Source organism: Mus pahari, chromosome 10 (genome assembly GCF_900095145.1).
Source record: "Mus pahari chromosome 10, PAHARI_EIJ_v1.1, whole genome shotgun sequence".
NCBI lineage: Eukaryota > Metazoa > Chordata > Mammalia > Rodentia > Muridae > Mus > Mus pahari.
The window spans coordinates 103999751-104022807 of NC_034599.1; the positions used below are offsets into that span (position 1 = coordinate 103999751).

At 48.1% G+C, this 23057-nt stretch overlaps 3 protein-coding genes across 7 annotated transcripts in view; 1 reads left to right on the plus strand and 2 right to left on the minus strand.

Moving 5' to 3' along the window:
* The window catches only part of Setd2 (SET domain containing 2, histone lysine methyltransferase), a 94570-nt gene extending 81851 nt beyond the window's left edge, over positions 1 to 12719 (plus strand). Inside the window, exons 19-21 of one of the 3 annotated variants that reach the window (XM_021207438.1) lie at positions 9171 to 9251; positions 11294 to 11395; positions 11900 to 12719. In XM_021207438.1, the coding sequence (XP_021063097.1) occupies positions 9171 to 9251; positions 11294 to 11395; positions 11900 to 12061 (345 nt within the window). In that variant the 3' untranslated portion in view covers positions 12062 to 12719. The remainder of the gene's footprint in view (positions 1 to 9170; positions 9252 to 11293; positions 11396 to 11899) is intronic. The other 2 variants (XM_029543841.1, XM_029543840.1) reach the window with 2 other exon arrangements.
* A 2387-nt stretch (positions 12720 to 15106) lies between these two features.
* Positions 15107 to 18435, minus strand: LOC110328268 (death domain-containing membrane protein NRADD). The gene is made up of 5 exons (XM_021207704.2): positions 18303 to 18435; positions 17077 to 17222; positions 16047 to 16236; positions 15815 to 15957; positions 15107 to 15727 (listed from the first exon to the last, which is right to left on the minus strand). The coding sequence occupies exons 2-5, from the start codon at positions 17111 to 17113 to the stop codon at positions 15411 to 15413; spliced, it is 687 nt and encodes a 228-aa protein (XP_021063363.1). The 5' UTR covers positions 17114 to 17222; positions 18303 to 18435; the 3' UTR covers positions 15107 to 15410.
* A 344-nt stretch (positions 18436 to 18779) lies between these two features.
* Nbeal2 (neurobeachin like 2) overlaps positions 18780 to 23057 on the minus strand; it is a 29880-nt gene continuing 25602 nt past the window's right edge. Inside the window, exons 40-54 of one of the 3 annotated variants that reach the window (XM_021206669.2) lie at positions 22878 to 23018; positions 22619 to 22749; positions 22408 to 22517; positions 22199 to 22316; positions 22004 to 22101; positions 21819 to 21935; positions 21261 to 21350; positions 21070 to 21179; positions 20727 to 20899; positions 20532 to 20626; positions 20211 to 20327; positions 19957 to 20115; positions 19728 to 19876; positions 19316 to 19451; positions 18780 to 19212 (exon numbers count right to left, since the gene is read on the minus strand). In XM_021206669.2, coding sequence (XP_021062328.1) covers positions 19099 to 19212; positions 19316 to 19451; positions 19728 to 19876; positions 19957 to 20115; positions 20211 to 20327; positions 20532 to 20626; positions 20727 to 20899; positions 21070 to 21179; positions 21261 to 21350; positions 21819 to 21935; positions 22004 to 22101; positions 22199 to 22316; positions 22408 to 22517; positions 22619 to 22749; positions 22878 to 23018 — 1858 coding nt within the window. In that variant the 3' untranslated portion in view covers positions 18780 to 19098. Of the gene's footprint in view, positions 19213 to 19315; positions 19452 to 19727; positions 19877 to 19956; positions 20116 to 20210; positions 20328 to 20531; positions 20627 to 20726; positions 20900 to 21069; positions 21180 to 21260; positions 21351 to 21818; positions 21936 to 22003; positions 22102 to 22198; positions 22317 to 22399; positions 22518 to 22618; positions 22750 to 22877; positions 23019 to 23057 lie in introns of those variants that run through there. The other 2 variants (XM_021206670.2, XM_029543429.1) reach the window with 2 other exon arrangements.

Sequence of the window (23057 nt, forward strand, 5' to 3'; positions counted from 1 at the left end):
ATTCACTTTGTAGACCAGGTTGACCTTGGTCTACAAAGAAATCTGCCTCCCAAATGCTGGGATTAAAGGCAAGGTCCACTGCCTGGTGACATCCTGTTTTTATCCAATATTTAGCATTTCCAATAATTCATTCTTTGGTGTAGAATTTTGTTTCCATCTGTGATTTGTTTGTTTGTTTGTTTGATTTTGAGACAGGATTTCTCTGTGTAGTCCTGGCTGTCTGGAACTCACTCTGTAGACCAGGCTGGCTACTTGAGTGCTACAATTCCGTTGGAAACATTTTCTTTTATCTTGAAGATTTTTCTTTAGTATTTCAGATCTACTAGTAATGAAGTTTTTGAGCTTGTTTTGTCTGGAAAAGAAAAAACTCTTATCCCTTTAAAAAATATTGAGTAGGCCAGGTGTGGTGCTGCATGAACTGGGGAGGTAGAGATAGATAGATCTCCTAAGTTCATGAATTTGAGGCCACCTAGATCTACAGAGTGAGTTCCAGGACAATCAGTACTATACAGAGAAACCCTGTTTTTAGAAAAGCCCAAGTAATTAGTTCTGTTTTGGTATTGCAAAATTGAGCAGATCTAACAGAAAAAAAAAATGAGATTCGGGGGCTGGTGAGATGGCTCAGTGGGTAAGAGCACCCGACTGCTCTTCCAAAGGTGCAGAGTTCAAATCCCAGCAACCACATGGTGGCTCACAACCATCCTTAACAAGATCTGACTCCCTCTTCTGGAATGTCTGAAGACAGCTACAGTGTACTTACATATAATAAATAAATAAATCTTAAAAAAAAAAAAATGAGATTCTACTGTTCTGATATTACTCTACCATGTATTCATGCCTAGTCCCAGAGAAAGCTATACAATTAGGGTTTTTCTGTCTTTTCATGGTTTGGTGTTCGTTTCATTTATGTATTGAATAATAAATACTCTATTGTGTGATTGTACCACTGTTTACCCAGTTACTGCTGAAGGACATCTCACTTTGCTTCCAGGTTCAGTTTCTTTGGGTAAACATCATGGAACATAATTACTGAATTACATGGTAGGAATATGTTTTAGCTTTGTAGGAAACATCCAGACTCTCATTTAAAGAAGGATATTGTCATTCGGTATAGAATCTTTGTTTGTTTGTTTGTTTGTTTGTTTTGTTGTTTTTTCGAGACCGGGTTTCTCTGTATAGATCTGGCTGTCCTGGAACTCACTTGTTGACCAGGCTGGCCTCGAACTCAGAAATCCACCTGCCTCTACCTCCCAGGTGCTGGGATTAAAGGCATGCGCCACCACCGCCTGGCTTGGGTATAGAATTCTATTCTATTTTATCCTATCCTATTCATATAAGAAGTTTTACCTGCCTGTAAGTTTGTATACTACAAGGCCAAAAGAAGGTGTCAGACCTCTCAGGTACTGGAATCACACATGATTGTGAGCTGCCATGAAGGTGCTGGGAATCAAACCCAGTTCCTCTGCAGGAGCAGCCAGTGCTTTTAACCAGTGAGCTGTTTGCCTAGTCCCTGGATACCTGGATATAGAATTCTAAATTGATATGTTTCCATACTTTTTTTAGACAGGCTCTTTGTGCATAGCACTGTCTGTCTTGGTACTCCCTGTGTAGCGCAGGCTGACCTTGAACTCAAGATTTCATCTGCCTCTGCCTCCTGAGTTCTGGAATTAAAGACATGTGCCTGGCCTACTTGTCAGTTCATAAAGATATTATTCTTTTTTGTTTGTTTGTTCAGACAGGGTCTTTCCCTGTAGCCTGATCTTGAACTTGATGTGGTCCTGCTGCCTTTTTGTTCCCTGAATTCTGATAACAGGTGTGTGTCACCACACCCTGCTTATAGTTGTTCTGATGAGAGAAAGATGCATTTCATTGTTCTTCCATATATATTTTTTTTTCTCTTTGATTTTCAACAACTTTATTGCTATATACTTCAGCTTTCTTTGTGTTTACTTTCTTGTGATTGATTGCACTATTATGAGCCTGTATTGATAGTGTTCATCAAGTCTGCTTTGGTACCATGCTTTTCTCTGCAAGTCTCACTTGTATACATGTCTCCAGACGATTGGATTTGTCACAGGCCGCTGAATCTCAATTTTCTTTTTGTTTTCAGTTTGCGTAGTTCCTGTTGTCTTCTTTTTAAAGATGCTGCTATTTATAATAAGCTAAATTCATCCAGTGGGTTTTCAAGTTTGATGTATGCTTGTTATCAAAATTTGCTTTTGTTTTGTTTAAGACAGGGCTGTCTTAGAATTTAGTGTGTAGAGCAGACTGGTCTCGAATCCACGGACATGTTGCTTGTTTCTGCCTGCTTGGGTGCTGAGATTAAAGATGTGTGCCACCACACCCGGCTGTCTTAGTCTCTGACCCATCAGTTTTATGTTTTCTTGTGTTTCTAGTGTAAACTCTAGACCAAAGCTTTCTGGGCTCTGTTAACCACTTTGTTCAGACATAATGGATGAAAAGGCAAGTGTGGTCTTTCCACCATTCTTTCCTGGAGCATAAGGTCAAAAGTTTGGGGGGGTTGGGGCTGGTGAGATGGCTCAGTGGGTAAGAGCACCCGACTGCTCTTCCAAAGGTCCGGAGTTCAAATCCCAGCAACCACATGGTGGCTCATAACCATCTGTAACAAGATCTGACACCCTCTTCTGGAGTGTCTGAAGACAGCTACAGTGTACTTACATATAATAAATAAATAAATCTTAAAAAAAAAAAAAAAANAAAAANAAAAAAAAAGTTTGGGGAGTCAGTCAGTCTTGGGGGCCTTTCAGACTGTGGTCTCTGAACAGGCCTTAGTCAAGATTGGATAGCTAGAACCTACTTCAGTGTATCTCTCTTGGCGTGTTACAGTTGTGTTCATCTACATAGCATATGTGTAGCATACAGTTGTGTTCATCTACCTAGCGTATGTGTAGACAGGAGAAGGGCACTTAGAGGGGAGTCTTCATACCTTACGTTGCATTTGTTTTCCCTTGGTGTCTTGATTGAGATTATAAGCTCTTCAGAGCCATACCTTTCGTCATTGTGTGATGAAACGATTCATAAACCTTGTGTGATACAAAGAGATTCAAAGACAGCTGACCTAGGTCTTCCTCATCTTAAGTTCAGCTTAGAGCCCTGCTGTAGTAGAAGTTTGTGTCAGGTACTTTGAGGTGCTCAGTAATCATCTCAAGAATATATAGCAGAGATGTCACAGGAATGGTGACTTTACCTGTACAGTTAAGGTCTAAGCATTTGAAACAGGTTTATAAAATCATACAAATCAGAATTGCAAATAGTCAAAAATCTGGTATAGTAAGAATTTGGGTATATATGAAATACTGAGCAAGACAGAAACATAGAAGACTTGACTGTGGGTTCCTGGTATAGTTGCTCACTTAGTCAAAATCATGCCTTGGCTTCTGTTCTGATCATGGTTCCAAAATGGCAAACAAAAACACATACCTCACCGGGTGTGGTGGAACAGCCTTTAATCCCAGCACTTGAGAGGCAAAGGAAGGCAGATTTCTGAGTTCGAGGCCAGCCTGGTCTACAGAGTGAGTTCCAGGACAGTCAGGGCTATACAGAAAAACCCTGTCTTGAAAAACCAAAAAAGAAAAAAAGGAAAAAAAAAAAAAAAAGACTAAAAATGGCCCAGTGTTAATACAATTTTAGTATAGGTGGAGAAGGCCCCACCATTCAGTATCAGGAATGGAGGAGAGAGTGACAGGAAATATGACAAGTATTGCGGAATTTGAGCGTGTTGGTTAAGGGTAGAAGCCGAGAAAACTCACTTCAGATGTAGAAACTTAAAAATGAAAGCTTTAATTTTTTTGAGCACTCGGGGAGGAAGCTAATTTGGCATCTGAACCACATCCCTGAAAGGGAGATTGTACAAAATTCTTTAAAAATGGAAACATAAAGTGACAGGGGAGTTGGAGGGACCTGCAGTGTAATCCAGTTGTATTTTGATATTATGGGTTAAGAAAGGGAACACCATTGGAGACTGGGCTGCATCCAGGGTCCTTACTTAGTTTATACTCCTAAACATTAGGTCTGGAGCTAGCTCAGAATGATAAAGTGAAAGTGGGATAGGTGTTGGTTTCTAGGCCTGGGAGCATGACCTCATTTGAACTTACCAGCAAGATGAAGAAGTGTTAAGATGTTTGTACTAAGATAACTGTTCACATCAGATGCTCTTCAGCTGTAGGGAAGTTCCTAGCTCTCCTAGGGCCTGGGACCTTGAGTTTAGTTTCTTCCTGGAATCCGAAAACTAAATGGTAGTTCTTAGAATAAGATTCTTTTGCTTGTTCCCAACAAGCTGTTTGAGCTTCCTGCAGGATTCAGAATAGGAATGTGTTTCACAACCCAAACTGGGGCTTGCTTCGAATTAATCAGCGTTAAGCTTATTGTGTGGCTCTGGTACTCACAGAGGATGTATGCTACAACAAACCAGGGGAATCTGTACAGTGGGCACAGAGCTCTGGAAAGTGCTGGGTGGTAGTAAAATCTTTTGGTAACTAGACTGGGCACCTATTAGAGCCTTCCTTCTCTGTTTCCCTCCAGTGTGTTCCCCACTCTTGACCATCTTGTACTCTCTTCCATCATCCATCATGTGGTGAGTGCTAAGTCCAATCATCTTTGAGACCTCAGAACTGAACTATGTTGACTGCTTGCGCAAGTGAGGGAGCACTGTACTTACTTCTGCCTCCTGGATTAACGTCCATCTCAAGGTTCCATGGATGTCTGTCCTGGTCCTGTTTTGGTTAGAGTTGGAACAATTTGCAACATAGTTTCATACAATATCACTAATGAAAAAGGAACCCAAAACTCATAATTGAAGGATTGTCAGAAACAGGAATGTCAGTCTCCATAGAGGAAGCTGTTCAAGTTACTCAGCATGGTTGCTTATCAGCTCTGGGCTTGCCTTGCACTTATAGGTGGGGTATGTGAGTATAGGCTACTGGGTTCCTGGTATTGGCTTAAAGAAGTGTAGATTCAGTGATTGTCTGTTTTCCTCTGAAACATCATTGCTAGAATTTGGTTCATTAGGGTCCTTTTTCTGCCATTCCCTTCCCCTGAATTTTTTTGTTTTTTTTTTTAAACAAATTAAGCAAAAGCAGCATTTTCTCTAGAAACGTCAATGGAGTGCTGTAGCAATTGTGTGTTCTCAAGGACTTTCTTGATAGTTAATGGAATGTCCAAGCCGTGTGTGTGTGTGTGTGTGTGTGTGTGTGTGTGTGTGTGTGTACTCTTGAGTATGTATTCCTGATGACTCTGCTTCTACTTCTACATCCATGCTGCCACCAAGTGCTGTTTCTCATTGAGTAATCTTTTTTTTTTTTTTTAATTCACTTCACATCCTGTTTACTGCCTTTACTCTGTACATCCTAACGAGGATTTAACTCAATTCATGAGAGAAAAGGTAGTTGGTGAGTACTATTCTCTCTCCTTTACAAAGCCCATCTCCGCAACGTAAGCCCTCTTCCCCCCAAAAGGCAGAGAGGCTTTTGACTTAATTGTGTCTGTGTGCCTGACAAAGAACAAGCTCTGCTTTTGTCGTATCATTCATTTTCTTTGTAAGCACCAGGGCCACACAGTAGGCTTAAAGCCATTAGCAGTGAATTCAGTAATGGGAACGTCCTGAGACTGTCTCTAGACATTTCCAAACAGAATTTCCTGGGAAGTCAAATGTATTACAGATGAAGGCTGACAGCAGGATCAGCTTCTAAAACCAGTGAGGGCTGTCTTTCTCCCAAGCCCTCTTTCCTGATCATTTTGTTCTGTGTATTCATTTGACTGTCACTTACATAGGCTCACACCAACGTTATCCCTTGGCTTCATATATCACAATGACCCAAACACAGGAGAGGGCAAACTGCTTTTTTATGTATGAGTCTTCACCATAGTCTAGTGGTTTTCTCAAATGTTAGTGAGGTTTCTTTCCCCACAGGTATGTGTTCTAACCTATCATGAGTTGAGGGCCTTTCAGTCCAGTCTGGTGTCTTTTCTGGTACTAAAGAATGTTTCGTAGGCAATAGGAGTATATTGTTGGAAATGCTAAAATATCTAGTGAAACTGTTGGAGAATTGGGAGGATCCCAAAATTTTTTCTGGCAGTAACAAGTGTTGTCTTTGGCTCTTGCTTTGCTTCTTTGCTTGGCATTGGGCATAAGTGTTAATGCCGGAGATGATTCCCATGCCATACAGACACAATGCTGAGCTCATGGATTGCACTTCTCCCAAGACTTCTTAGTTGTATTTCATGACTGATTTGACATACACGTCTGGCATCCTTCATTTGATCACATTCTCTCTCAGTCCCAGCTGCTCAGCATTAAAAGCCCATGAGTGTCCTCCTGAGCTCAGTGCACTGCACTGTGCCTTATCACCGTGTGTTTAAGGCTCTCCCAGTCTTACCAAGTTGGATTGAGTTAGAAAGTGACTATAGTGCATTGAGTTTCTTTAGCTTTCTTTATTTTTATGTGTATGAGTGTTTCGCCTGCTTGTATGTCTGTGCACCATTTGTGTGCCTAGGACTTGAATAGGCCAGAAGAGGGTATCTGATGCTCTGGAACTGAGGTTAACAAATGTTTGTGGGTTGTTATATGGGTGCTGGGAATCAAACCTGGGTTCTTTGGAAGAACAGTCCATATTCTTAACTGCAGAGTCATCTTTCCAGCCCTTCTCTCCCTCTTCCCTCCCTCCTTCCCTCCCTCCCTCGCCCCAGCTCATCCCCCCTCTCCCCATCCCCTGTGTAGACCAGGTTACCTTGAACTTGCTAGATGGTCAAGGATGACCTTGAACCTACTCTGATCCTCTTGTCTCTACCTCTCAAGTGCTGGGATTACAGGCATGCATCACCATGCCAAGTTTATGCAGTGCTGGGGATCAAACTCAGGGCTTCCTGCATGCTGGGCAAGTACTCTTACCAACTAAGCTACAAACCTAGTTCCACATTAACTTAGCTTTCCATTCTATTTAGGGCCGTGGTTCTCAACCTTCCTAATGCTGCAACTCTTTAATACAGTTAGTTCCTCCTGTTGTAGTGATTCCCAATCATAAAATTATTTTCATTGCTACTTCATAACTGTCATTTTGTTACTATTACGGATCATAATGTTTTATATGAATCATCTGTGTTAGTTGACTCTTGTGAAAAGGTTTGTTGGACAGCTTTCTGGGGTCAAAACCTACAGACTGAGAACCGATAGTTTAGAGGGAGCAGAATGCTCAGGGTCCTAGTGATGTTGTCACATTTGAAGGTATTTTGTGGATTCCTTATATTTTTACTCATTTCTGAGATCTATAAGAGAACATCTGGGGATATGCTTGCTTCTTGCCTTAAATATAATTTGACTTAAAAGATGGTCTCACTCTGTCATCCCAGTTGTACTAAAGCAGACCTTGAAGTTACTTGGAGCTACCCTCTTGCCTCAGCTTCTCAAGTGCTGGTAGTACAGGTTTAAGCCACCTTAATGCTCATATAGTCAGATAATTCTGGCTCTCTGGCTGCCTGATATTTTCTTTAGTGGTATATGCATACTACAGGGGAGGCTGTAATCAGTCTCAAGGCAAGCTGTGTGACACACTTGTAAGCCCAGTATTCAGGAACCTGGGGCAGAAGGAACTGCAAGTTTTGGGACTTGTCCAAAGAAAAAAAGATTGCAAATCAAAATAGAAAATAGAGTTTCTTGTGGGTTTTGTTTCAGTTTTTTCCTAGAAAAAAAGGGGAGGGGGGTCTATTTGCTCCTCAGTTCCACCTCCCATATAGCCAGAGGAGAGGAGAGAAATGGCAAATATATATGTAAAGCCTTTCTAACTAATCAGCTCAGGGCAATCCAAAAGCCACTTTTTTTCTGAAACAAGTATAAGTAGAGGGACTTGCGGGGCTTCCTCAACACAGAGTCTTTGTACTGTGTGCGGATGTAGGCGAGAGAGAACTGCAGAATGGAGCTTGGGCATCAAAACTGTAGTACTCTAAACCCCTAGTGAACAGGGCTTGGAGAGAAGGCTTGCTGGTTAAGAGCACGTAATGGCCCTGCAGTGGACCTGAGTCAGTTTCCAGAAGCACATTGAATGGGTCACATCCAAGTCTAGCCCCGAGGGAATCTAAGGCCTCTGGCCTCTGTGGGTGCTCACACTCAATACACATACCTACACACACACAAATATTCATAATTAAAGATAATAAAAATAGGGTCTAAGGCCGGGCAGTGGTGATATGCCCCTTTAATCCCAGCTCTCAGGAGGGCAGAGGTAAGTGAGTCTCTGCCTGATCTACACACCCAGTTCCAGACCAGCCGAGGTTACGTAGCCCTGTCTCAGAAATACCTGTTGGCTCTACGCTGAGCAGATAGAACTCTAGGTATAAACTCAGATGTATATAAATAAATCTTTTTTTTTTAATTAGAAACATTATAGCACCAGCTGATATTCCTAGAGCAGCATGAAAATTTATATTTCAAGAGGAATGTTCATAATTATTTTTTTCCGTGGGAAGGGAATTCTAGTTGTGTGCACATGGCTTGTGTGCTGGGGCTGATAGCTCATGACCTCTTGGTCTTGCCTGGTTAGAGGAATTTGGTATCCTCTCCTGGCATTGCTAAAAAGGTGTATTTCTGAATTTATCATCATCTTGCCACTTATTAGTATTAGTGGTCTTAGCATCTACTCATCTGTTCACTGACATGAATGGCTCACATACCATGTCTACTGCCAGTGTCATAACTCCTTGGTTTTTTTATTTGGAGCTCTTTTAAGACAGGATCTCTTGTTCCTTGTGTTGAGACTGTCGTATGTAGTCTAGGCAGCTCCACTGTGGAAGGAAAGGTGGAGAAGTACCAAGGATCTTCAGAATGGAGCCCTTAACTTTGTTCTGGAATGCTAGCATGTCAGAAACTAGAAAGACTTAAGTTACTTTGAGTGTAGATACTGCGCACCCTGCACAGTGAGCACCTACGAGGCAACTGTAGTGTGTAGCTGCGTGAAAGGTGGGGCTTTGACTTACGGTGGAGGATCGGAATTAGCCTTCTGAGGAGACCAGGGTCAGGAGATTGATTTTGACTATTGGCAAAGGAGCCTCCAAACCTTGTCCTTTGGTCAGATTGGCCCTATAAGGAGAAAGACCTGCGAGTTCTGGAACAGTAAGGCAAAAGACACCTCATGTCAGCATTATTGTGTTTCTCTTTCTAGACATCAAAAAAGCCCAAGACAGCAGAAGCAGACACCTCCAGTGAGCTGGCAAAGAAAAGCAAAGAAGTATTCAGAAAAGAGGTAAGGCTTGGAAGATGTGGATGGCACAGTCCTCTGGTTTGGTGTGAGCTCTTTGTGTCTTGTCTGAAGATGGGTTAGCTTGTATCTCTTGGCCCAAAGTATTGCTTTACCTGTCAGTCTCCTACTGGCCTAGAGGAGTGCATCTGCCAACATGTTTGCTGTGTCACTGTTGGCCTTCTATAGCATCTAAGACAACAGAAAGCTATATACAGCATTAGGCTTATTGTAGTATCAGGGGCTTCCTTATTTGCGTGATTTGAGTATGTAGTTGTTTATGATGATACATTGGTATGTCTCTTTACAACTAGTAAGCACTCTGGTATTTGTGTTACAACAGCCCTGAGATAAACAAGACTGGGGTTGTTGTTCTTAGAGAAACTTTTAAGATCAGAACTCTTAAGTTGAATCTCAGATCCTCTGATCAAACTACAGTTCTCTTCCTGTGCTGTCCCCTGGTAGCTGCCTACTCCATCCTCTCAGTGTCCGTCTCCACCCGCCAGGACACCATCAGTTGGGAGAGGGGTGCCATGACGTGTGGAGGGCGTGGGAATCAGACTCAGACCATGGAGTTCAGTGAGGATGCCTTTGTCCACTGAGTCATCTTACCAGCCCCCAGATCCTAAACTCTAGTCATCATTCACTGAAGGGGTTCATAACAGACCTGTGAAGAATTACAGCTGTGTGAGAAGTGGGCCCTGACAGGGTTGGAGACAAGTGCTTAGATTATCGTGAACTGCTTGAATCTGGGTTAAGAACTGGTCAGATGGATCAGGAAGGTAATGTAGCACGAGAAGGAACAGAAGCAAGAGAGTGTCGCCTCTTTCCTGAAGTCCTACATCCTGAGCACTGGTCACGTGAGGGGTGGAGTCTAAGGCTAGACAGTATTGTGTAGTACTTTGTGTTGAGGTTTAGGAAACCACTGATTTGAAGCTGAGAATAATCGGAGCCTTGACTGAGGAGGGCTTGAAAGGAGGAAAATGTGGAGGCCAGGCAATCACAGTACATCCTTTGAGTAAAAGGTTCATCCAGCCAGCTGTGGCAGTTGAACAAAAAAGGGCAGTTCAGCCGGGCGTGGTGGCGCACGCCTTTAATCCCAGCACTTGGGAGGCAGAGGCAGGCGGATTTCTTAGTTCGAGGCCAGCCTGGTCTACAGAGTGAGTTCCAGGACAGCCAGGGCTACACAGAGAAACCCTGTCTCGAAAAACCAAAAGGGGGGGGGGCAGTTCAAAAGGCTTTCGTAGGCATGGCAGAGTCACAGGTTTGGGGATGGAGATGCCCTGTTGGGGTGCTTCCTTGAAGTGACTGTCAGTGTCTTCTGTCTTCCTCCCTTTTCCTCTGTGACCTTAACCATAATTGCTCGGTCTTGACCCCGACGCCTAAAAGAGTTAGTGGGTAGGACAGACCTTACAGAAGTAGCCCAGAAGAGGGCATTGGAGATGGTGGGTGAAGAGTCTGCCCTGGTTCATGCTTCTGGCTGTTACCCATGAGTCCCTGTGCTTTTGGTGTTTGTGGTCTGTGTAATACTTACAGGCTTGAAGTCATCTCTAAGGGCAAAATGCCACCCTGGAGATTCTAAGATTGCAAAAGCCTCTGTTAACTCAAAAATGCCTGCCTGCCCTGCCTTGCCTCCAGGGTCTGGAGAGCCTAGCCAAGCACTCTACCAACGCAGCCAGAGCCTCAGCCAGAGAATCTCGGCTTATGATGGAGAAGCCCTTGTGGCCTACGTACCCATTACAGATTTCAGCCTTTAACACAATGACCTTGATAACATTTGAATTTTACTCAAAAGAAACTGGAGGCTACTGCCTGAACCTTGTTGTTGGTGCCTGCAGCTGCCTCTCTCAGTGAGGTGTGGCTAAGGAGGCTCTTTTCCTTTCAGGGCTGGGTGGGATCGCTCTATTGCATCTCATTGGCTTCCTAGCATGTTGGCCTAGACCAGCAGCTGAGGGAGGATACCAGGATGGTTGGCTATGCTTTTTGTTGCCTTTTCTAATGATCCCATCTGCACAGTTGAGCAGCATGTCTCCACCTTCTGTCTGCAGATGTCTCAGTTCATTGTCCAGTGCCTGAATCCTTACCGGAAACCTGACTGCAAAGTGGGCAGGATCACCACCACTGAAGATTTCAAGCACCTCGCTCGAAAGGTACTTCCCATACTTCTTTTTTTTTTTTTTTTAAATATTTATTTATTTATTATATGTAAGTACACTGTTGCTGTCTTCAGATACTCCAGAAGAGGGCGTCAGATCTTGTTACGGATGGTTATGAGCCACCATGTGGTTGCTGGGATTTGAACTCCGGACCTTTGGAAGAACAGTCGGGTGCTCTTACCCACTGAGCCATCTCACCAGCCCTTCCCATACTTCTAATGTATTGGTTTTCTTAGCAACCTGTGTACCTTCAAAGATAATCTCTATCAGGAAGTATGGTTTATGTGCCAGATGCTAAGGCTTGGGGCCCAGGAGTGTGAGGCAAGGTTCAGGGGTAGGAAAGGAGATGTCTAAGAGACTGTGAAAGCTGGGTTTCTCCTGCGTCCTGTACCAGCTTGCCCCAAGCCACCCTTTGAGTTAATTCCAAGCCTGTCCTCCCTGTCAAATCATTGTCCCTTCTGATGGTATCTGCCATCTCTCCTTCTGTTCCCTGAACAGCTGACTCATGGAGTTATGAATAAGGAGCTGAAGTACTGTAAGAACCCTGAGGATCTGGAGTGCAATGAGAATGTGAAACACAAAACCAAGGAGTACATCAAGAAGTACATGCAGAAGTTCGGGGCTGTTTACAAACCTAAAGAGGACACTGAACTAGAGTGACCTCAGGCCAGAGTGGAGCATGAGCAGAAAGGATGGATCCTGTGGCTTCTGCCCTACCCCACGGCCAAGGCTGTGCTACTGATGTGATGACCCACCGTCCTGAGCGGTTCAAACCTGCAGGTGTCAGCTGTAAGCTGCAGAAGGGAGCTGTCTCCAAATGGCCCCTAGTTGTGAGCTGTTGGGGTAATAGTTACAGGCCATCAGAGGCAGTAGCCTAGGGAAGACCTTGGCCCCATGACCCTGTTCTCAAATCTGGGTCTCCCCTTTGGCGGTGCTGTCAGCGCACAGACCCATGCGCACCCTCCCCCAAGATCCTTTATCCTGACGATATGTATTATATTTTAATGTATATGTGAATATATTGAAAATAATTTGTTTTTCCTGGTTTTTGTTCTGTTTTTGTTTGCTGTTAGCATCTATGTGCTGGAATCATGGAAAGACTTTGTAAGGATAGTATAAATTGTCCTGCAAGGTTTAATTTGTTATCATGTAAATATTCCAAAGCAGGCTGCCTTGTGGTTTTGGCCAGCCTTGTGCTATGTTGATAAGATTGATTTACTGCTTAAGATCACTTTACTTTATCCAATTTTTACTGAACTTTTTATGTAAAAAATAAAATCAATTAAAGAACTTGGAATGTGTGCTCCCTCAAAATTAATCAAGTTTGTTTGTGTGGATGTGAAGGGATGTAGTGGCCCTGGTGTGTAGAGGCAGAGATTGGCCTTTCTACTGCATTTTATTTTAAGCTTTGTTCTTGAGGCTAAGCTTACTTGAGACAATTTGTAGTTATTCCAGACCAGAGGATGGATGTCTGTCCTGAGATCTCATTGCCACTGGCTTGTTTTTAATTTGGCTACTGGGTCAATCAAGAGAAAATGTCTTCTCTCTTGGCTGGAGAATGTTAATGGACCATTTTGCCTTCAGACTTCACTTTTCCCATCCCATAGGAGTGTTCCTTCAGTGTGTGGGTCCTAGCTTCTCACTTTGTTACTTGACACTAGGCCTAGATAAGAAGGAAAGCAGCAAAGGATAGGACAGCTGTGGAAGGGGTGTGGGCACCGGCGTATGGTAAGGCTGTCTGTGTATTCTAGATGCAGGCTCAGCAGTGGCCTCTTTAGTGATGAGTCAACAGAAGTTCATACTAGATTGGGGCCCATGTGTTCCTCAGGAATGTGATTCTGCTTTGCAAAACAAGGTTTGGTTGAAGCCTGACAGAAATTAGAGCACCTTCTGCCTGTACTAAGCATTTCAAGAGATTAGGGTATGTCCTTACAACTCTTACAGAAATTGGCACTGTGGGTAAGACTTAAGATCAAGCAAGTTGGGCTGAAGAGATGGCTCAGCCTTTAAGAACACTGACTGCTCTTCCAGAGGTCCTGAGTTCAGTTCCCAGCAACCACATGGTGGCTCACAACCATCTGTAATGGGATCTGATGCCCTCTTCTGGTGTCTCTGAAGACAGCTACAGTGTCCTTACATACATAAAAAAGTGAAAGACCAAGCAAACTTGACTCATTTATAATCCTATACTAAGAGATTCTTGATGGTCATGCATGCTGTGGAGCAAGTCTTCTCTCACTACCTCTGAGGGCTTTGCTACAAGTGTGTGGGTGATCAAGCACCTTAAGTAAAATGGTATAGTTCATACCTGTAGTCTACCCGCACGTATCTCACGGATCCTGGGTATCTCTGGATTACTTCCAGCCTAATACCATGTCAGTGCCTAACTAAAGCTAGTTGATCAGCAGTACATGAATGTTAACACTCGACACTATGGACTAATAATCTAGTCATCTTCACTTTGTAACTTTAAAGTACATTGTTGTATTAAGTGGATTGTAATTCACTCAACCCTTGACAACTTCTAGTTGTCACAGTGTTTTTCCAAGGAAATTGAGACAGCCTCCGGTCAGAATGGTGACGTAGGTGTCACTTTTTTTTTATTTTTTTTTTATTTTTAGGTTTATTATATATGTAAGGACACTGTAGCTGTCTTCAGACACCCCAGAAGAGGGCATCAGATCTTATTACAGATGGTTGTGAGCCACCATGTGGTTGCTGGGATTTGAACTCAGGACCTTTGGAAGAGCAGTCAGTGCTCTTAGCCGCTGAGCTATCTCACCAGCCCCAGGTGTCACGTTTTAGAGACGTTTTGGGATGTTTTACTTTTCTTGTTCCCCGCCACAAATGTCTTTTACCTTCCCTCCATACACCTTCCTGTTGGCATGACGTAAATAGGCGCAGCGTGTGCCAGTCTGTTCCTGGAGAATGTTATGCTCACTGCTGACTGCAGTCCTTGGTGGCTCAGCAGCTGACTGCTAAAGTGGAGTGTGAGCTTCACCATGTGCTGATCAGAGCCTCTTCTGGCTTTGCTCTTCATCTTTGGGGTCTGGATGAACTAAAGCCCTTTCATGCATTGCACTGGTCCTTCCTTGAAGGCAGAGCGACGCAGCTACCTGCGCCCACTTGAGGATGGGTGTGTGTGTGTGTGTGTAAGTACGGGTGGTTTGGCTCACCGCCCTGTCCTGAACAGCCTGCTTGCCCACTTGTGTTCAGATCACAGACTCAGCTGTAGAAGCCTGGGTGGAATTCCTCAGCCTGGGTGGCAGTCTGCTCCTTTTATTTTTTTGTAACTCTGGAGATTGAACCTAGGACCTTGAGTGTGCTAAACAAGTGCCCTGCCAGTGAGCTGTATGCCCAGCCAGAGCCCCAGTGTTGTCTAACGATGACCTGACAGCTAGCTCTCCACAACTACCTTGCATCTTACCTGTCACAGCACAAGTCACACAAAGGGTCCTTTGGTGCACCATGGGAAGCTTAGGGGTAGAGGACTTATTAAATATGCCTCCACTAAGCAAAGAAGACTGGAGTTCAGGAGGAGACATGACTTCTTAATGTAATCCAAACACTGAGGGGCAGAAGGGTGAACTCCAGTCTGACCCTCCACAGCCCATGTATAGAAGCGCCCCACCTCCTTCCCATATCCCCAAGTCCTTATCTGAGTCTCCTTCACAGCTACCCAACTGTCTTACAGGTTCAAGGAGCTAGAACAAAACTCCAAAGGTACCTTTAATATGTGATTCTTAAAAAGAAATAGAAAAAAATAACTAGAGCACATAAAGAGGCAGAATGAGAATCTGTGGGCGAATCCATGCCCCACTCTCTTACCCATCCCCCCAAGTCCCTCGCTTCTATCTTGGAGAGGATGGAGAAGGAACATGAAGTGGCTGGATCTTTTGTGTTCTGCCACAACAGCAGGCTGAAGCCAGAGAAGGACTAGGAAGCCCATGAAGGACATGAGGCCAGGAGAATGCTCAGAGCTAGGGCAGGCAGCCCTGGGAGGCGGCACTCACACCACTGAGGAGCCCTCAGCTGATGAGCTCAAAACCTGGACCACATCTTCTCTGCCTATGGCAGCCAGAGCATCCTCCAGCACTCTGAGGGTAGCTCTACTGCCTTCTTGGGCAGCCCAGTTCCTTAGCAGGGTATAGGCTGGCACCTGGTCACAGGCCATGGTTTCCACAGCCTCAGCCTGGTAGCCGAGGTGGCCTGCCAGCCCCTGCCAGCTTTTGGCTGGCTCACCCAACATCAAGAGCCGCTGGACTTCCTCCTGCTGCTGCTGCGGGATATGCAGGTAAAGCCGGCAGCCAAGGTCCGGATGTGGTCCTGGGGTGGGAGAGAGAAGTGTTAGTGGGTAGGGGAGGCACTAGTTAAATACAAAGGACTACAGACAGACTAAAGAAATGTGCTCACCCTGGCTGGGAATACAGGGTTCCAGACCAGGAGGAGAGTCCACGAAGACGTTGCTTTCACCATGCCTCTGGTCCCTGTCAGGGTCCCCTAGCTCTACAGTCCGAGCTTTAGCCAACTGTTGCCTTTGCTTATGTGAGCGCCAGCTGTAGGGGGCAGAGGGCACTAAGACAAGGAACTGCCTCAGAGTCCAGGCATGGAGGGGATGCCTCAGGACAGGACCCAGACCACCTACCATTTGAAGGCCACGTAGGCAAGCAGGCCAAGGACCACAGTGGCTAGGAGAGCACAGTAGACAGGAATGATGTTGCTTGAGGCCCCTGGAGGCTCAGGGGGAAATAGGGAGGAGGTATTGGGGGCCAGGGCTCCCCCAGCTCCTACCTGAATTCCTTCCCTGTCCCCGTCCTTCCGTGGCAGGGCTGTATCTGTGAGACAAGACAGTGGTCAAGATAGGGAGCCACGGCAACCTCGCCTAGGTAGATCATCTTGGCAGAATATTCCGAAAGCAATAGAGTTTACCAGGTAGTTAAAGGACTACATGGCTGGCCCTGGAGTGGCAAGAATGGCTCAGCAGACAGACGCGTGCCACCAAGTAAGGATAGCCTGAGTTTGATCCCCCAGGATCCACATGGTAGGAAGAGAGAGTCTTTGAACCACACGTGCCTGCTAAGTGGTTACTGGTGCTTGGTCTGCCTCAGGACTGGAGTTCTGTTCCCAACACCACATTGGATGGATCACAACCACCTTGAACTCAATCTCCAGGGGTTCTGATGCCCTCTTATAGCCTCTGTGGGCACTCTCACACACAGGCGTGCACATATGTACATGTAAATGGCCCTTTGCTTGCCACTGTGGACAGTCACTCCCAGATGTGCCTTGCCATCTTTCAGAAGCATCCAAACGTTTTGCTATTGCATCTTCTTCTAAACGTGTGGCAGGATCGCCTCTGGAAGCCTTCCTTGGCCTCTCTCTTCTCACCCTGGTTGCACCACCTCTGCATACCACAGCACTAGGTTGGTCGGCTCCCAGGGTAGACTGTGAGACTGATGTGTGCTGGTGTCATGGGATCATAAAAATAAAACTTAACTGCAAGTAAATACTGGTGCTCTCTCTCATTTCTGCCTTAAGTCCAGTGACTAGTCCTTGTACCCAGTGTAGACAGGGTTCAAGGGTCAGGGACTAAAGAGCCCATGAATGACTGTGTACACGACCACCCTACCTTCCAATCTGCCTGCTATCTAGGATCTGGGTCAAGGAATGCCTACCTGAATAGACCACACCTTTGCTGACGTTATAAAGCATGGTGCTGCCAGGCGCTGCCTGCTGGGCTGTTTCTTGGTGAAGGGGAGTCGTGCAGAGAACTGAGCAGACAGAGCTCGGATCCTGCTTCTCTTGAGTCTCAGAAGGAACTCTGCAGGAATATGAGGAAATCCTCAGATCTGCTGTCAGGACTCCCTGGGGGCAGCGTGTGTGTCCATCCTGATTCACACCAGGGCTGGAACAGTTTCTCCTTCTGTGTCACATAGGTGGAGGTAACGGCTGGCTCCTGCTAGCCAAAGCTGGTGGCATGGGGTACAGCTCAGGATAGAAATCACCCTATCTATCTCAAAGACCTTCCCAAATACCTGGGCTGCGTCTGGGGATGTTAAAAGGAGGTAAAAGGTACACGGACTGTGACCCTATCTCAGGCTGAAACATGCGTAGGAACTAGTGATTACACACATCTGCCAAAACCCAGCATCCCGAGGTCCCCAGGCAAGCCCTCTTACACTCCCTCTGTTCCCTCCAAGGCCAGTGGCCAGCCCTTTCCTGGGCAGGGACTAAGTGAAGTGATACCCTTAACGGGCTCAACAAACTCAGACCATACAGATCTCAGAGGGCCTGAAATGAAAGAACAGGGCCAACTCAGTCCAAGGACCCATCTGGACCCGAGAGTACTAAATCTGCTGAGACCACTCCCTGCAGTCTACGGAGGAGGAGAGGCTCCAGATCTGAAAGGAGGAGAGACCTGGCTTGGATAAGTTAGAGACTACAAGAGGCCCTTCAAGTCCCCAATGGCTACTGCTGCGTAGCCAAAGGATCTACCACGTGGTGGTGTGTCTATAGTAGGGTTATCAGCGGCTCAGTGCTCTAGTCAGGTAAGCCTCTGATGTGGGTGGCCCCTTTATGGACTTTGTATCTTTTTGTCACCACCCTGGGAGTTGGGGGCTTCTGGGATCCTAGTTGGTGGGTGGGCCTGTAAACCAGTAGCAGCAGACAGGCCTTGGAATCTGCCCCACCCATCCTGAGCAGCCGAAGTGGAACTTCTTCAAGGCTCCCCACCCATCTCCAAGCCCAAAATGGGAAGAAACAATTCAACAGCCCCTGCAGGCCCATACACACCCCAACACAGACGCTGGTACCCACAGGATCAGAGCACTAAAGGCGGGAGCCAGAGAAAGTTCTGGCCCCTTCCACCTAGCAAGAGCCCGGCTAGTCATTCCCTCCTGACCTTCTGCGGCCACCCCTCCGAGGGTGCCAGGATCCTCTCAGCTAGGAAGACGACGGGAGTCCCTGGAGAGGGCAGGTTCCGGTCTGCCCAAGAGTGAGCCAAGGCAAGGGGCGGGCCAATGGGGGTGGTGGTGTTGAAGAGGGGAGCAGGACAATGAAGAGGCGGGGCTGAGCTCGAGGGCGTGGTCCCGCCCCCGCCCCACGCCGGAGCACGCAAAAGCACTCGGAGTTCACAGAAGCCGACACCAGCCTGGCTGGCAGAGCAGGCCACTGGCATGCAAACGCCATGCAATGGACCGCGAGAGCTGAGAACCAGGAGTCAGGAAACGGCTGGCAAAGCCAGAGGAGGCTCCGCTGGCTACACCGAGGCCAGCCTGGCCAGGAAGAAGCATGCCAGGCCAGACAGGGTAACAGAGGCTAAGACTAGGGGCCACAGAAGGCCAAGGACGGCGGGCACATGTGTACTCAAGAAACCGAGAGATTACAAAACTAGGCCAAGTTTATTGCTGAGAATGGGCAGCGGTAGTCACCTTTGAGGACTAAGGCCACAGGTGGTCTGTGTGCTTCACTGGGACGTGGGATTTGAAAATAGGGATTCCCTCCCACCCCAGATTGTGCAAAATATGCAGCAGCGGCCTCAGAGGCCGACGCTAGGTCTCCCCTCAACCGGCGAGGGGCGGGACTTCCTGGTGATGCCATCTACCAATCCCTGAGCTGGAGGGTGGGCCCCGCCCACCCCCTGGTGCAGTAGTCTCCAGGGCAGAGAATCAGGCTCGGGCCGGGTCTGATGTCTGAGCCTAGGCACTAGGTTCGCGAGCCTCGCCAGGATTGTACTCAGTCTCCCCAGAGGACACCTGGGAGATTCGCCGCGAGGAGCGCCACAGCCTCCGCGCGAACTGGCTGCTGCGTACCTAGCGGGAGTAGGGATGGGATGGGATGCGGCTGAGCCCTGGCAGCCGCACCCCACAACCCGCCACCCGCCTGCCCGGCCGGCCAAGCTGCCCTCCTCCTCACCTCAGAAGGCTGCCCAGCGCCCACAACGATCAATTTGCCATCTTCCAGGCCCACCAGCACATGACTGCGCTCCTTGGTCACAGACACACTGTGGACTGGCACTTTCATGGGCAGGGGAGGCACGGCGGGCCGCAACCTGGAGCAGGGAAGTAGGTGTACACCAAGTCACAACCGCAAGGAAGCCAGCTAACAGACGCCTTGTGGTGCATCTACTTTGTCTGCATTTGAAGCCTGGCTAAGCTGAATTCCTGGTTTATAGAACCCCCACAACTGTGTAGCTAAGGGTTAGTTAGGGAGGTCCAGGGCAAGAATCCCCATGAGTGACATATGCTAGTGGGTAGGATGCACTCTCTATTACCCTGTGCCAACAACTTCCACCTAGAGGGGCCAGGAACTGAGAGGGGGGGCTCACTTGTTCAAGTGGAGGATATGTAGAGAGCACTGGGCGGTGCCCAGCAGAACAAAGTCTTCTGCCACAGTCAGGGCTGTGGGCTGCTCGGTCAGGGCCACTGAAGCCCGCAACCTCCCATTCACTGAATACAGGTGCAAGGAGTAGGTGACCTGGAAGAATTGGGGACATCAGCAACCGCCTCACCGTTCCAGCTGCCCCAGTGTCTTTGTAGGGTACCCTGTCCCCATACCTGGGCCCCAGGACGTTCACAAGCAGAGCTTTGTACGACAATCTGGCCTTCAGCCCCCAGTGCTAAGTGCGATACAGGTCCAGGCAGTGTGGCACCTGGAGGCCTTAATGCTGCCACAAACTGGCCTCGACGTACAGTATGTATGATCACAGTCCCATCCTACAGGAAGGCGGATTAGGGTGCTGAGCAGAGAACTGGAGTCTCTGGAGACAGTGCCCAGGGAACCTCCTCCTCCCCAGGGGATGTACACACACCTCAGATCCAGACACTGCCATGTCAAGTTCAGTGCTGATGGCCACACAGCTCACTGTAGCTTCATGTCCGTATAAGACCTGTACAGGCTTTGGTGCCAGCCCTGCTGACAGACCGCTCTGTGGGAAGTCAGGGCTAACTTAAGACTCAGGCAAGTGAAGATTTTATGCAAGCCAGAGGGTTGGGGAGTAACGGAGCCCCAGACTTGCTCACAGTAGGAAGGGGAAGGGAGTGACAGGGGGCAGTTCTGATGGCTCCCTGAGGGACAGATGGACTTCTAGTCTGGGAGACAGGGACCTCACAGGTGTGCCCATCACACACACCTGCTGCAGAAGACGCCACACCATGCACGTGGTATCCCGGGAGCCGGAGATGAGGTAGATGCCACAGGTGTCCAGTGCAAGGCAGGTCACTACATCTGCACAGGAAGGGGGGGACACGCAGAGTTGTCACACCCTTCCAGGCCCAACTCGGAACCCATTCCACATCTGCCTCCCTGGCACCAGGGCTGCTCATACCAAGGTGTCGGCTTAGCTGGTTCAACAACCTGCCACGGGGTAGTGAAGTCACTCGTAGGCTGCCATCCCAGTGGCCACCACTGAAGAGCAGCTTTCCGTCGGGAGCTACTGCTAGTGCTTGTGCACTCACGCCACTGCCTGGGACCCAGGGCCCACGCAGTAGTTTCTGCACCCTAAACCAAGGGGAAGACAGTAGGCGAGGCTGGGCCACGGGGGAGAGGTCTGGGCTAGCGGGGCCTTAGCCAACCCCTCCCCTGCAGCTGGCCTGCATTCTGTTTAAATGGGGAGGTGGTTCGGGGTGTAGGACATTCATAGCACACCCCTACCCGCGGCCCTGCCTTACTTGGGGCTCCCCATGGTGGGATCTTTGCTGAAGGTGAAGTAGTTATTGATGTTCCGGTCATAGGGCAGCCAGGTATGAGTGCCCAGCAGCCCACTGGCACTTACAGTCACCTGTGGGTAAGAATATGCTATGGTAGCTTAGAACAGAGGCAGAAGAGATGAAGCTAACGGGAACCTGCCCAGTGTACTTACCAACATATCTGAGGAGCTCTGGGTGATAAAGGAGTGTGACTGTCGGTGGGGAACCAGAGCTAAGACCAGAGGTACACCCTCACTGACAACCTGCAGAGAAATGTGGAAGGCTGACTGAGGGACAGCAGAAACCCCAAGAAGACAGTCTTCTCAATAGGTACCCTCCTTGGCCCTTGACCCCAGGGACACAGTGGGTGTCATAGAGAGGTGAGTCTGAGAGGCAGACATAACAGCAGTGGGCACGTAGGAGGCCATCACAGAAAGAGGGAGAAGCTGAGGTAGACACAGAAGACCCCAGGGTCGAGCCCGGGCTCAGCCTTGGTCCTCTCATCCCATTACTCCTTGGCCTCAGCCCAGTGACAGCAGGAAAGGGGAGCGTGCATGAAGATGCAGGAAGGGGTCCAAGGCCAGACTCTCTCTCCATCCTAACTGCCCTCAGGAAGTTCATCCTGGCCCTCCTCCTACCGGCATGTCCCCAAGATGTCTGCCCGCAGATGGGTAAGGACGTGTGGTTAAACCCATCTTACACAGGAAGCTAAGTTCCTGCCCACTTCTCACCTCAGCAAAAAAGGCCTTGAGCTGGTTGAGGTTCTGGAAAATGCTAGGTGAGTTAGTGTCCAGCCGGGCGAGGCGGGTGGCCACTTCCTCAGCCGAGAGCCGGGGCGGATGTGGCTCCTGGAGACAAGAGCTGGTCAGCACCGTGCCACAAGTGTCCTTCACCACCGTCTCCCCACAGTCCTCACCTTCAGCAGCTGACAAGGAGTCTGCCCGAAGTTACTGATGATGCCTTCCAGGGCCTTCCGCTCCCGTTCATCTGCCACGTGGTCCAGGTCAACCGCCCCTGAGAGGAAGGCGAGGGGTTAAAACTCCTTCACTGTCCTTTCTTTATTGCCACTGTCTGTGCCCTGGCCCCATCTCACGTGCGGCACGCTGCCTACCTTCGTAAGTGCAGTAATAGAAGACATTGAGGGCCTCCTCGGCTGCTGGACCCCGCTGCTTATAGCCAAAGATGAGGTCAATCCATTCGTGCAAGTGGGTGGACACATACTCTGACTCCTGAGGGTAGGGAGTGGCGGTCAATCCAGGGACTGAATCCCACCGCAACTCTCAACCCTGGCTGCCTGTGTATGTATGATCACCTCCTCACCAGAGCCTGGCGGTGCTTGTGGATGAAATCCTCGGGGCTGCTGGCCCACGGGGGCAGCACCACATCACCCACCTTCTCGTTGGTCAACTGGAGGCAGCCCAGGTCAAAGCCTAGCAGAGGAGAAGGTCAGCAGTGCGCCTGCGTATTCCTCACCCCCCCTGGACATCCCTGTCCGGTCACTATGCCCAAGCCCCGGTGCCTCGCATGCTACCATTCTGGTTCTCCAGGAAGTCAGGAAAGTAGAAAAACTCTGGAATGAGCTCCTTCACGTCGGCGGGGCTCTCCAGCCGTGCCTGCCAGGCTGCTGCCACCGAGTGGAATTGCCGGTCAGAGCAGTCGAAGCTGGTGGAGAGACACAGCCAGGGTCAGATGATAGATACAGTGGGATACATAAAACCGGAGGCAGCATAAGAAGTTGCCAGGGAGACTGTGCGCCCTCCTCTCCACCCTTCCGTCACCCCTGGGCGCACCGGCCGCTCTGCAGCTGGACATGCAGGGAGGTGAAGGGTTCCACGCGGATGAGGTAGTGCATCACGCCTGCTGCGTTGGAATAGTGCGTGCCATAGTGGAACTTGTCGATTGTGCCTGCTGGGTCCTCAAAGCTCTCATACCTGAAGCCACAGGCAGCGCAGGTCAGCAGAAGACCTACG